Source organism: Cotesia typhae, unplaced genomic scaffold (assembly GCF_013202065.1).
Source record: "Cotesia typhae breed Kobodo isofemale line unplaced genomic scaffold, CoteBio_Ctyphae scaffold_152, whole genome shotgun sequence".
Taxonomy (NCBI): domain Eukaryota; kingdom Metazoa; phylum Arthropoda; class Insecta; order Hymenoptera; family Braconidae; genus Cotesia; species Cotesia typhae.
Window position 1 is genome coordinate 448,380 of NW_027423776.1, and position 15,357 is coordinate 463,736.

Consider the following 15,357-nt stretch of genomic DNA (forward strand, 5'->3'; position numbering starts at 1 on the left):
TTTTTTGATTTTTCTCAAAATCTATCGGTCCGAATCAGTTCAAATTTTCAGGAAATCTAAGTTTGATGAAACTCTTTGGAACGTCACTAGTTTTGTTCGATTTGGTCAAGCCGTTCAAAAGTTATCAGCGGGTCACATACTTGGCACACACACACACACACACACACACACACACACACACACACACACACACACACACACACACACGCGCGCGCGCGCATCTATATATATAAAAATCAATTGCTGTGCGTTAGTCTCGCTAAAACTCAAAAACGGCTAAACCGATTTTCAAAATTTTTTTTTGTTTTGTTCGTTATAGTTCAGGGATGGTCTAGAAAAAAAAAATTTTGGAATTTTGGAATTGAAAAAAATTTCAGCTTAAAAAATAAAAAATTGTTAATTTTGTATCGAAATCGCTATTGTTACGCTTGAGCCTCAAGGTTGCAAGAGTATACAAAATTGTCCAATATGCAGGAAGATACGTACAAGTATACTTTGGGTATCTTTATATATATATATATTAGGGTGTTTCAAAAAAAGACGAATTTTTTTTTTTTCATTTGGTGTCTAAAAATTGATAGTATACCTAAAAACAAAAATTTTGGCGCCCATGTGAGCTCTTAATATCAATAGTAAGATTTGCCTGTATCCATTTCTTTATTTTCCATTTAAATAACACGGGAAAAATTTTTTTTAATTTTTTAATTTTTATTACTTTGGAACGGTTCATCGTAACAACAATCTGAAAAATGATATTAGTAGGAAATTTTACGCTCTACAAAAAACGTCTGAAGACCAAAGTTCCTCAGATTAACGGCTTCAAAGATATCCGCGGTCAAAAATAACACTAATAAAAAATTTCAAATATTTTCCAATAAAATTAAAAAACAAAATATCACATGCTATATTTTAATTATTTTTTATGTTAAATTACTTTAATTCCGTTAACCTGAGACTGTAAACTTTTTTTTTTTTACTAATTAATTCAATACTTAACTCACGAAATGCACTAATATACACTAGTCACAAAAATTAAGGGATATAAAAAAAATTCCAAATTTTTTGGTGATTTTCAGCGAGCTGTAACTCCGAGGAAAATGATCACACAGAAAAAAAAAAAAAAAAAAAGCAAATTGTAGCTCCAAGTGTCTAGTTTTTAGATATGACCATGAAAATTTTTTGTCATCTCAGGTCTGGAGAAATCCTAAGAAAACTACTGAAAAAAAATTTTTCGAAATTTTTTTTCGTCTTAAAAAAGGTCTACGGGCTTCAAAAAAATTTTTTCGATTGTTTCGTTTAAAAACTCTTTTAGTAAATTTAATACCCTTTAATTTGACGTAATCAAAAAGCCTGTACGATAATTTGCCGCGGAGTTATCGTCAATCAAAGCAAAAAAGGTTTTTTTGACTTTGGAAATCAATAACTCTGGAAATAATGACCATATAGGAAATCGAAGGAGGGTTTTGAAAACTACACAATATTCTCTATAAGAGAACGTAAACTGCTTTTGAAGAAAAAATTTTTTTTGAATTGAAAACTCGGACTGAAAAAAGACAAAAATTCGCATAATTAAGGATATTTGGATAACTTGGTATAACTTTGGATAAAATGGATGAACGAAGGATATCGTTGGTAATTTTTAACTTCAAAGTGTCCCCTAAAATCCCTAAGAAATTCAAAGCGCTGCGATTTTTTGTTCATAGTGCCCAGAAGCTTCAAATTCTCTGTTTTCGCAAAAATCACCATTATGAGCAATTTTGTGATTTTTATTCATTTTTCCATTGAAAAAAATTTTTTTTTCAAAATTCTTTATTTTTCGATCAAAGAGATTGATTTTTCAAGAAATTTGAAAAAAAAAAAAAAAAATATTTTCAATTTTTTCGAAAATTTTTTCGAAAATTTTTTTATCAAAAATTTTTTTTTAATTTTTTTTTATCGTCTTCAGAATGCTTCACTATTGTCAAAAAAATTAACTCAATTTTTTCTGTCCGCTACAACTGCCTTAGTTTTAAATCTCATTTTAAAAATTCAATAAAAACAAATTGATATACCCCCCGCGGAGTTCGGCTTTTCCTCACACAAAACTTGAATTTTACGTTTTCTTTTTAGCCTAAATTCCTTACGTGAATTTTATGTAAGCTTTTCTTTGATAAGCACCTTTTGATATGCCTCGTCGACATTTAGCTGCCACAGATGTGGCTCGCATTGTTACCCTCCTTCAAGAGGGCTACAGTCAGGTGGAAATTAAATTAATAATATAACGGATTGAAAAGACAGTCAGTATCAATGAACAAAGACAATGACGAGAAGATATAGTAAAGCGTTGAGAGCAAAGCAACTAAATGAAGTTAGTACCGAACAACCAGGCTTACCAACACAGAGCTTATTAGCTACAACACTCAAATTAAATGAGTATAATACTCTGTACCGACAGAGCTAAATAAAGCTCTGTTGATATTTTTCAAATAAAAAACATTTGATCAAGTTTTATAGTAGATTTAATTGATTTAACGTATTTACAGAATTTTCATATTATTTTGAATAATATGCAATGATGAGTGTTTGGTGAGTTTGTGTAATAAGGAACTTTACATTTTCCTCTTACAAAAATTTATAAATTTTATAAAATATAAAATAAATTTGTTATAAGAAAGACCAAAAAATCATTTATGTGACATTTTTAACGTTTATATTTATATATTAGTGCATTTCGTGAGTTAAGTATTGAATTAATTAGTAAAAAAAAAAAAGTTTACAGTCTCAGGTTAACGGAATTAAAGTAATTTAACATAAAAAATAATTAAAATATAGCATGTGATATTTTGTTTTTTAATTTTATTGGAAAATATTTGAAATTTTTTATTAGTGTTATTTTTGACCGCGGATATCTTTGAAGCCGTTAATCTGAGGAACTTTGGTCTTCAGACGTTTTTTGTAGAGCGTAAAATTTCCTACTAATATCATTTTTCAGATTGTTGTTACGATGAACCGTTCCAAAGTAATAAAAATTAAAAAATTAAAAAAATTTTTCCCGTGTTATTTAAATGGAAAATAAAGAAATGGATACAGGCAAATCTTACTATTGATATTAAGAGCTCACATGGGCGCCAAAATTTTTGTTTTTAGGTATACTATCAATTTTTAGACACCAAATGAAAAAAAAAAATTCGTCTTTTTTTGAAACACCCTAATATATATATATATATATATATATATATATGGGGTATTCCATGCCAAATCGAAAAGGGTCGGGGTCAAAAGTGGTCGATTTGGCATGGAATACCCCATATATATATTAGGGTGGTCCTTATGTTGGGTTTTTTGAAATTTTTTTTTCACGATAGTTCAAAATCGGTTCAAAATCTATAAAAAAAAATTATGCCAAGTTATAGCTCTTAATTTTAATATTAACCCGCGCCCCCCGACGGTCAAAGTTTTAAAGGATAATAACATGGGAAAAGTTATATTTTTACTTTGGAATTTTTTACGTCATAAACTAACCAACAAATCACATCAAAAAATATTTTTTCTAATGCAAAATTTAACGGTCTACAAAAAAGGTCTCTTATCATTTTTTGATAATTCTAACGGTTTTGAAGTTATTCGAGGTCTAAATTGAAACTATAATCTTTTTCATAGTTTTTTCTGGTAATTTAATAATTCAACAATCATAGACGAGTTATTATTCATATTAGATTACTTTTTTTACTTATGCATATAATTTTGAACTATAATTTACGTGAAAAGTATTAATTAATTAAAGAAGTGTATTATTAATATTTTAATGAATCGAAAATGTACAAACATTACCATTTTTATTTTTAATTACAGATACTTTCATGAAGTTTTTACATTAGTTTTTTTAAGTGCGTCAGGAAACATTTGACGATGATCTTTAACCAATTGTAACACGTATTGCATTTGTTTTTCATCCTTAGTATAATGATTACAAAAATCTTGCACTAGTTTAACTCCTCTTTCAGCACAGTCATTCACAACCGATAGTTTTTTAGCGAATCGTAATGCAGTTTTATAGTGTTCATTATGAGCCCATTCAGAAGGATGAATCTTTAAAAATTCTGTTTGTAACTCGAATCTATTGAAAAAATTGATCGATTCTGCAGTTACGAAAAAGTCAATATCATTATATAATAATTCAGTTATGCTCTTAGTTTGAAAGCGTTTAACACTACAGTTTTCACTAGTATAATCCAAGTCTTCTTCCGGAATATCATCAATCACAATTGTTTCTTCTTCTTTACGCAGCTTAGCAACAATTTTTAATTTTGTTTCTTGTGAAACTTCCTCATCAAAAATAGCCATGATTGCTAATTCTGGTGATAAATACCACAAGTGATTCATAAATCTACTAATTGCCACAGTAGCAAGATTACTGTTGATTGCCTTAAAGTTGTTGAGTTCTTTTATAAACTGTAGATCATGGTACGGAGCTTTGACACTATTTGACGACGAAAACCAAGCTTTAACATAAACCATTGTCACAAAAACACATATTTGCCGTAGTTTATTATCTTCACCTTTTTCAATGACAATTGCTCCCGAAGCATGTACATTTTCAATATATAAATAGCTTTTGCCATCCATCGTGCATGGTGACAAGCTCTTGGCTTACGAAAACTAAATTTTTCGGGGATGACACCGATAAAAACTAAAGTAAGCTCTAATAACTCTTTGTAATCATCACGAGGTAGTTGTGATGCAAGAGTTTCAGTCGCAAAAGTTCTAATAGATTCAATTTTTTCATTTGTCAAGATATTATCATTTTTCGGATCATCTAAACCTGTTTTGTAACTGAGTTTATTTAAATCTCCCCATTGCTTTTGGAATCGGATAAAAAGTGGAACATTAGGACCAACAGTATTTGGAAAAACAGCTTCGAAGACATCTTAGGACTATTTCAAATATATGATGCCTACATGGAAGATACAACAAATCACTTTCTAACAATTTTTCTAAATTTGAAGGAGTAGTGTCACAGCATATTGCTTTTACAGATATGTCGAATCCCCGGTCACATAATGTCTTATGAACTACAGAAGCTTGTGCCATTCCAGTTCCATCTTCACTCGTTGGTACACCTAACATAATTTCGTTACTTTCTGAAGTAATTATTACAGGCAATCGATGAACAGTTTCTGTATTTAACAAATTAGGTAATAATTTTCCATCCCAATGTACAACAATAGATGATAACTTTAAGTCTTGGAAATGTTTTTTTATTTCTATTGATTTTGACTCTCGCATAGTAAGCCGACATCGGCGAATAGATGATCGATTGACAATAATGGAATTAATATCCACTTCTAATAATTTTAAATCGATAAGCGACTGACAAATAGCTGTAGTTATAAACACAGCATCTCTGTCGCTTACTTTACAACGGTCAAAAGTAGCTACAACTCTTTCGTTGAGAATATTGTGAGTTCCTCTTATATTTCTTGATTTAAATTGGCCGGCAGTAGTTGGAATGTATACTTCTCCACTAGAGACTGATTGAGCACTTCCTTGGCTTGATAAGAGTTCAACGTTTTTGACTACAAAAAAGGATAATGATAAGACAAAAAATATCTTCACTATAAAATAATAAAATATCAATGAGTAAGTTGATTATTATAATTTACCAAATAATGATTTTTCTTTTTCACTTTCCAATTTTCGTTTTTCGAAATCCAATTGTTTCTCTAATTTTTTAACACCAATTTCATCGTCATCGTATTTCGTCTTAATATTTGCAATAAAACCAATTCGTTCATCTGATCTCTGATTATTCAAGAATTCTTTGGAATTTTCATCAACCATTTCAAATACATTTGACGGTGCGATGTCAAATAATTTTTTTAATGAACAGGAAAATTCATTTTGTTTTTTCACAGCAACTTCACTCCGATTTCTATGTTTAAGAAGTATGCGCCACTCATCATACAGTTTTTTCAACTTATCTCGACATCTTTGCACATCTTGAACGGGAATTCGAGCTTTCTTCCAAAACACAATAATTTCATCAATCACTGCAGCAACACTATCTGTGATAGTATTATTTAAAATACGTGTATAAAAAAATAACACTTTCAAAGCTTGCAATTTCGATGGTAATTTGTTATCTACGATTTGAACGTCAACATCACCAATAAAAAAATGTTTTGACGTAAACGTGATAACTCCATATTTAACTGATTACTTAAATATCGGATAAATGAACTCAAAAAATTTATTTATATATCAAGAAGGCATCAGTACTAGTAATTGAACGATTTTGATTAAGCTGAGAAATAAATGTAGGTTATGAGTAATCTGAGAATTAATTTTAGTGTTAGAGATTGAAGTAAAATCTAATAGATGGCGGCATGATCGGTTTCTAAAATGTTTTTAACCAGAAATCAAAATTTGAAATTGGAGTTTGTTGATATTTGTACCAATAACAATAAAAATCGAGACAATAGGTCCCGAATTTCTTTTGTATCCAAAAAAAGTTAAAAATCTTTAAAATGTTCGACAGTTCAGACTAAAAAAATGAATTGGTGTTACTATTATTCCAAAGTTACAGTTACTTTGAAAATTTTCAAAACAAAAAATCCAATGAGATTATAAAGAATAACCGGTTCATGATTTATGAACTATTAAATGACCAAAAAAACAGAAAAAACTATGAAAAAGATTATAGTTTCAATTTAGACCTCGAATAACTTCAAAACCGTTAGAATTATCAAAAAATGATAAGAGACCTTTTTGTAGACCGTTAAATTTTGCATTAGAAAAAATATTTTTGATGTGATTTGTTGGTTAGTTTATGACGTAAAAAATTCCAAAGTAAAAATATAACTTTTCCCATGTTATTTTCCTTTAAAACTTTGACCGTCGGGGGGCGCGGGTTAATATTAAAATTAAGAGCTATAACTTGGCATGATTTTTTTATAGATTTTGAACCGATTTTGAACTATCGTGAAAAAAATTTCAAAAAACCCAACATAAGGACCACCCTAATATATATATATATATATATATATATATATATATATATATATATATATATATATATATATATATATATATATATGTGTGTGTGTGTGTGTGTGTGTGTGTGTGTGTGTGTGTGTGTGTGTGTGTGTGTGTGTGTGTGTGTGTGTGTGTGTGTGACCCTCTTATAAATTTTTGAACAGCTCGACCGATCGAAACGCGGTTGGTAGCATTCGAAAGGGCTTGACTGAACTTAGATTTTGAATATGGTTTGGACCGATTCGGACCCGTAGATTTTCAGAAATCTCAAAAAAACTGCCAAAAAAAGTTTGTCAAAAAGTGGTTTTTTTGGAATAACTTTTAAACGGCTTCACCGATCGATTCTAAAAACTAATCAGCTCTCAACCTCCGAAGTCGACGTCGACCACCGCCAACAGCGTCAAAATCGGTTCATTCGTTCGTGAGATATCGTGAACGAAAAAAATTGAAAAAATCGAAAAAATGGAATTTTCTAACAAAAAACTCTAAAATTTTACATCTGATCAAATTATGTTAAAATATTTTTTATAATACTCGAAAAATTGCATGGATTGCTGCAAACCGCGGGAAAATCGGTTCACTAAATTAAAAGTTATAGCAGTTTGAAAATGAAAAAAATCCTTTTTCATCAAACTTTTATTAGACTTGTGGGCTCGAAAAGCTCGAAAGTATCAAACATCTTATTTTTGAGCTTGGAGAGCTCAAAATATGACAATAAATTTTTGAACTCCAGGAGCTCAAAAACATCGCAAAAGCGGCAAAATTGCAAGCGCGTAATAACTGAACTTAGGGGGAAGATGCAGGGATGGTCTTTAGGGTCAACCGTTTTTCAAATTTTTTTGCTGCATTTTTACAAGAAATCAACACTCCACGAGAATTTGTAGAAAATAGTAGTTTTTTGAATAAAAGTTTATCAAGTAAAAAAAAAATACTTAATTAATACCTCTACTCCCCAGCGTCACATGAGAAGTAATGATTCATCAGGAAATTCACAAAATTTTCTATCCTTATCGAACAATACTCTACAAAACGGTGGCGATAAAAAACAATTGTCTAAAAATTCATTTAAATGGCCATAGATGAAGAAAAGCTTAAAAAGAAGTATTACAACCTTTCTAACCCTGTATCTTACTCCGGAGCACGTAATTTAGTGGAAAAATTCAAAAAAAAAAATATGTACCTGAAGAAAGAGTAAATGATTGGTTAGCTACTCAAGATGCTTACACTAGGCATAGACCTACTAGACGTAAATTTCCAAGACTCCATTATAATGTTACAAATGTAGATGATGGATGGGAGGCTGATCTCGTAGAAATAAAATCTTTAAAAACTTATAACGATGGTGTTTTATTTATTTTAGTTGTAATAGATGTCCAAAGTAAATACGTATGGGTTGAACCTTTATTAGATAAGTCAGCAAAATCAGTTTTACAAGGTTTTAAAAATATTTTTGATCGTAGTAAAGACCGAAAACCTTTTATGATCCAGAGCGATAAAGGAAAAGAACTTGTAGCAGGTAGTGTGCAAGAGTATTTAAAGTCGAAAGAAATATATTTTAGAACTGCACGTAACCCTGATGTAAAAGCTGCGATTGTAGAACGTGTTAATAGAACTCTCAAGAAAAGAATGTGGCGATATTTCACTCATCGTAAAATTTACCGTTACATTGATATTTTACAACAATTAGCCGAAGCCTATAATCATACAAAACATAGTTCAATAAGAATGGAGCCTGCAGCAGTTACTCTAAATAATGCTGAAGAGGCGCTGTTGAATATAGAAAAACAGTTCCCAAAAGTTAAACCTCGGAAAATACCCTTTAAATACAAGGTGAATGATTATATACGAATCATTAAATATAAGTCAATGTTTGAGAAAGGATATGAAGCTGGTTATGTAGAAGAAATTTTTCAAATTACAAAAGCTAAACTCCGTCAGAATATTCCTACTTATGAATTAAAAGATTTAAATGGAGAAGTGATTGATGGTTTTTTTTATGAACAAGAAATAGCGCGAGTGATTAAGAACCTTGAAAAAGAAGAATTTTTGATTGAGAAAATAATCAAAACCAAGGGAAAGGGCTAAGGAAGCGTAACTCCTATTCTTTCCCGCTTCACAGCATTATTTTCGAATTTGAACTTGCCACTTCACTAAACAATATTTAGTGAAGTGGCAAGGTTGTTTCCAACAAGTTTTCTTCATATTCAAACGGTAGAAGACACTAAAATAACTCTATTGACTCCTGGTGCAGGAAAATTTGATATTTATAGTGATTATTTCTTTCCACGAGGTCTACATGGATCGAAATAGATTTATATCTATTTTGAATTCTTTTCTCCCAACAGTCAAACATTTTTTCATTCGAAATAGATAAATCAGGATTTACTAGAGGAAAATGAATATGTAAACCATCGTTTTGTAAAACCACTAGTCATCGTATTCTACTATCAGATACTCTGTTAGATATTTTGGGTTTTGATCGCTATTTTGATGAAAATAAGAAGAAAAAATTTGCGCTCGGTAATAGAGATGGGAAAACCTAATAATTTACAAATATAACTCAAAGACCTTTCAGTCTAGTAAGAGGTTTGCTTAGTAGTCTTTTTGTTTATTCTGATATCTCTTCACCGTATGTAACCGGCGATGTAACCACTCCATTGTTACGCATAGTTCCTTTGGATATGAGCTCATACCCATATGGGATGACAGTTGCTAATACTTATGGTAGACCTAATTATATTCCTTTTTTATCAAATTCATTTCGGACAATTGAAACAGATATAAGAGATAACATTGGAAATCTAGAACCATTTGCGTACGGACCGTTGAATGTTACACTACATTTCAAAATGTCTCATTACATTGAATACTATAATAATGAGGCAGGTGGAGGATATATCGAAAAATATAATAGATTTGGCAAAGTTTATGTTGGTTCTTATCAACACGGTCATGGTATAGGTGCTTTTTTGAGAGGACTCTTCCGTAGAGTTGTTCCTTTTCTAGGTAGAGCTGCAGGAAAAGAGTTGTAGGAAAAGAAGCATTTCACACAGGAATGAATTTATTTGGTGATGTTACCTCAGGTCAGGTACCTCTAAAGAAATCATTGGAAAAAAGACTAACGAAATCTGGATTACGACTTAAACGTAGGGCATCAGAAAAATTGGATGAAATAATGAGAGGATCTGGGTATAAAAGACAACGAATACGTAAAATAACTCAAAAAACCAGTAACCGTGGGAGAGTGCAGAAGCGTAGTAGTAGTAAGAAAAAGATTACTAAGAAAAAAAAAGTTAACAAAAAAATAAAATCTCAAAAAAAAAAAAAATAAACGTACAGTAAAAAAATCTAAAAAGCGTGACGTGTGCGATATATTTAATTAATAAAAAATGTCGTTTTTACATTCTCACTCTGAGTAGTGTGCAAAATCAGAACTGGATTTTTTCACACTACCTCCTACACAAACAAGTATTGAACATCCACAATGGGCATATTACAACCCTATGGCATCTTTGTCGGACTATACTCCAATAGAATTCGTTGTACCTGGACATGGCGAGGAATACATAGACTTATGACAGACTATGATAAAAATCTAAGCAAAAATTGAAACACCTGAGGGTTCAGTAGATGAAAAAGATTTTGTGGGTCCAGTAAATAATTCTCTGCATTCGATGTTTAATCAAGTGGATGTCTTCTTTAATCAAAAAACGGTATCACTACCTAATAATGCCTACGCTTGTAGAGCTTACTTAGAAACAATTTTAAATTATGGAGTTGATGTAAAAAGTACTCATCTTAAAATGGGGTTGTGGAATATGAATACAATGGGGGAATTTGAGAGTGTAGATAAAACAAAAAATTGTGGTCTAAATGAGCGAACGGTATACACTTCAAAAGGAAAAGCATTTGAATTGATGGGTCATTAACATTGTGATGTTTTTAATCAAGATAAATTTTTACTAAATGGAGTCGAAATGAGAATACGATTAATCAGGTCAAAAAACACATTTTGTTTTATGAATGCAAGTGAAAATAACTACATGGTCAAGATTTTGGAGGCTATGCTCATTACTAGAAGAGTGAAAATTAATCCGAGTATTTTAATAGCTCTTACAAGAACATTGGGACAAACAACTGCAAAGTATTCGCTTATTAGAGTTGAAGTAAAATCATTTGTATTATCACAAGGAATACTCGGAAACACCATTGATAATGTCGTACTTGGTCAACTACCTAAAAGAATAATAATAGGCTTTGTGGATAATCGTGCATACAACGGTTCCAAAAAACATAATCCCTTCAATTTTCAAACATTTTCATTAAATTCTCTTTGCTTATTTTTGCTTATATATTGATGGAAAACAAGTGTGGGGTAGGGCGTTACAACCACATTTTAGTAAGGATAATTTTTCCAAAGTAAAAGCGCTCAACACATTGTTTAGTGGAAACGGTATTCACTTTGGAAACACAGGATCTTGGATCTCCCGCGTAGAGTATCAGTACGAGAGCACTCTCTATGCCTTTGACTTAACACCAGACCTGTCGGCAAATTTGGCTTCTCATTGGAATTTAGTTAAGAATGGGAGTCTGAGGTTAGAATTTCGTTTTGTTAAAGCTCTTGATGTTAATGTAAACTGTATTACATACTTAGAGTTTGATAACGTTCTGGAAATTGATTCATCATGACAGGTGATAGTGGATTATAATTAAAGAAAAATAGTTATACTTTTATATAATGAGAATCATATTTGAATTAGTGCTGATGATGACATTAGTGTCTTTAACGGTAGCATGTTCTCCGACATAGCGGGATCATCGTTACTTTCTTACGGATATTCCAGGAACACAGAAAATCAATACGCTTGCATTGATCGGTACTCATAATTCTGCTACATAGAATACTCAAATACTAGCGGCTCAAACACAACTATTGAATATAATAGCGCAATTAAAAGCTGGAGTACAAGTGTTGGATATTAGAGTACGTAGAATCGAAAATGTTTTCGCAATGCATCATGATCTCGTATATTTAGGAGTGATGTTTGGAAACGTGAACCAAGTAATAGAATTTTCAAGAGAATACCCTTTTGAATTTGTAATAATGCTTATGCAAGAGGAGTATGTCAGTGACCCAAACACAATGACAGAATGTAAAATTCTTGAAAACAAATATATTAAAAAGCTTGGTAATCTGTTCGTTCAATTTTGGTCCGTAGTAGATACTGTCGAAAAACCTCAGATTACATGTAATTGTTGGCCGATGCGAAGCCGAGCTTTTCTTATTTTCCTTCTCAAGGGGTGTAATATACTTTTGTTCAGGAACGTGGGTCGGGTATGGTTTCAATTAAGATTTTCTCATTTTCATTGATTATGTTTTCTGCTCAAGGCAGAGACAGAAATACTTAATCGAAATTACACAATATTTTAAACTTAATAAAGCTATAATCTGACTATCTTTACAGGGTATGAAAGATGTCGCTTCGACTAAAAACAAAGAGCGAGACTTGAGTGATTATAAAACAGAATCTTTGAAGTAAGTAGTAAAAGTAATTCAAAATCATTAATTTTGAATTCATTTCAATAATTTCTATTCTTTCGTTTGTATTTTTAATAAGGGTTATGGTACTAACCCAGTCAAATGAAGTTTTTATAAATTCATTATTTTTATTCAGGCCCAAAAGATGGGATGAAAGTTTAGAAAAACCATCATTAGACTATTCAGAAATATTTGACGAAGATGCAGGTCAAGTACCAGGACTGTCAGTTTGGGAAATCGAAAACTTTTTACCGAATCAAATCGAAGAAGTTGCTCATGGAAAATTTTATGAAGGAGACTGTTACATAATTTTAAAAACAACTTTAGATGAAAGTGGCTCTTTGATGTGGTCAATTTTTTTTTGGATTGGTGAAAAAGCAACAGTGAGTAATAAATTTTTGAATACATTCAATTTTTCTTGCTTGCATTTATAATTTAGCATTAAAAAATATTGTTATTACTTTTGTGCATTTGATAATGAAAAGTGGTTTCATTTAGTACTTATTAACTATTGAATGGATGGGGAAAAGACAATTGCATTTTTTCAAGTTTTACATTTTATCCGCTGACATTAGAAACGTCAAACCAACAACTTAATAGAAAAAAATTGAATTCATATTTTCTTATTTTCATTCGAAACCTGTTTCAACCTACTTAACCTGAATTTAAGGTATACAGAGTAAAATCAGCACAAGGAAACACAATACCTTATTAAAACTAAAATCTTAGCTTTCTAGCATCTACTTACGTTCGTTTTCAGATTAGGTAGTTTGAAACCAAACTCGACGCGAGAGCGAACTTTCTTCAGAATCTGACCATACAGATGGAATATTCCATGTCAAATTGAACACCATTTAGATTTTGAATCTAGGATTTCTTTATAATTTTTTTCTTTTATTTCTAATTCTCATCATTGAAAAAAAAAAAAAAAGCAAAATGAATTACTTATGAACGTACAACCAATATAATCTTTCAGATTGATTTAATTTTCAGGTTATTCTTCATATTTCATTTATTATGTAATTTCATGTAGGCCGCGAGAGAGTGACAAAAGTAAATTAGCTAGTAACATATCATAAGATCCGGGGCCATTATATACACGTTATATCCGCATACAATTAAATGCTCATGTTAATGTTGACGATGATTTTGATAAAGTTTTTAGATGAACAAACTTAAAATCTATGATAAAAAGGCACACCACGGTAACAAGCTCATGTGTTGGTTTACTGTCAAATAACCACACCAAAAATCGGCGTTGGCGTATTTTTAGATAAATACACACAAAATCACGCTTAACAAAATTAATGAAATAATGTTCATAGTTGATAATTGATTAAAATTTTGATAATGATTTCGGGAATGATTTTAGTGATCGGGTTAATGGTAATTTTGATGATGATGATGATGGTAATGAGAGAACAGGAAAAAAATCAGTCGGCGACTAGGAGCAAAGCCCCTCAGTTGAAAAATGAATAAAGTTACATCTGAATGTAATATGGCATACGTGTACATGGGTATGTTGTAATTGATCTTTAAAAGCTGTATTTGTATTTGTAATTTGTCACAGGGATTTTTATTCCTCGTGTGCGTCCCTCGCTGCGCTTAAATTTGGCAACAGATTCACACTCTATGGTTCTTTTAATTTTACTATTTTATACTAATTTTATTAATTTATTTATTGTATATTATTTATGATTATTTATCAACAAATTCGGTAGAATTTGGCGCCAAGTTCCGTTCAAAACGGAGCGCCAGACTACCGAATGTTATTACTGTAAGCAGAACGGCTTTTCGGGGTTACAAAATTTTATTTTAATTCTGAGGTACTTTTTTAACTTAATTTGTTATCATCAAGATTAATTAATCACTTATTTTACCGTTTTAATCAATTATTTATACTTGCAACAATTTATTCACTTAAAATTATTAAATTTTATCAGCACATACTATAGCTCGCTCAGATTTTTCAATTCTGACTTTTTTTTGCTGGAGAAATATATCCGCCCTAGACTAGATAAAATAAAAATATGTAATAATCTTTTAAAGATACGAAACTACAGTTAAAAAAGTAATTCATAGCTTACATTTACGACCGCCAGGGTGCGCTGGAATTATATCCACATAAACTGTAGACAGTTTGCGGTAAACAATACAGCCAATGCGAGATTTAAGATAGCACCCCAGAAGTTTTTTTAATTTTGAACTTTTTTTTTATCACATCGTTAGTTCATCGTTTGTTCTTCATCGCTTACTATCAACATTTGTTTGATTTGTTACTTCTCTATTTATTTATTTAAAAAAAAATTTCTTATTAATATATCTTTAAGTTAGCCTCCCTATTGGATTTTTTAATATTTTTTTAGCAATACGGCTCATTAAACCTCTCTTCTCGATTGTTTATGTATATATAACAATCGTTTCTACTTCACATTGTTTATTTGTTGTTTAATCAACATTTTTAATTAGCTGAATATTTTTATTCTAAATATTTGCAGTGCGCATGCGTCAACTTTACGTTTATTCACAGATTCGGTATAATCTGGCGCCAAGTTCCGTTCAAAAATTCCGTTGTAAACGGAGCGCCAGACTACCGACTGTGTTTACTGTAAGCAGAATGGTATTTCAAGGTTGCAAAATTTTATTTAATTATATGGTACTCCTTTTTCCAAAATGATATATCATAAAAGTAAGTCATACTCTATTTTACTGATATTAATTAATTATAATCAATTATAACATTTAATTTACTTAAAATTATTAAATTTTATCAGCACAAACTATAGTAAGCCCAGAAATTTCGA

The 15,357-nt window shown here is 30.7% G+C and overlaps 1 protein-coding gene across 10 annotated transcripts in view; it reads left to right on the top strand.

Moving 5' to 3' along the window:
* Positions 1–15,357, top strand: part of Flii (FLII actin remodeling protein) — a 198,619-nt gene that overhangs the window by 90,423 nt on the left and 92,839 nt on the right. For all 10 annotated transcript variants that reach the window (XR_012480669.1, XM_074256235.1, XM_074256234.1 and 7 more), the window contains 2 exons: positions 12,480–12,550; positions 12,690–12,936. Coding sequence is in view for 9 of the 10 variants with exons in the window: in XM_074256235.1 (XP_074112336.1) it covers positions 12,480–12,550; positions 12,690–12,936 (318 nt within the window). In the remaining variant the exon portion in view is untranslated. The remainder of the gene's footprint in view (positions 1–12,479; positions 12,551–12,689; positions 12,937–15,357) is intronic.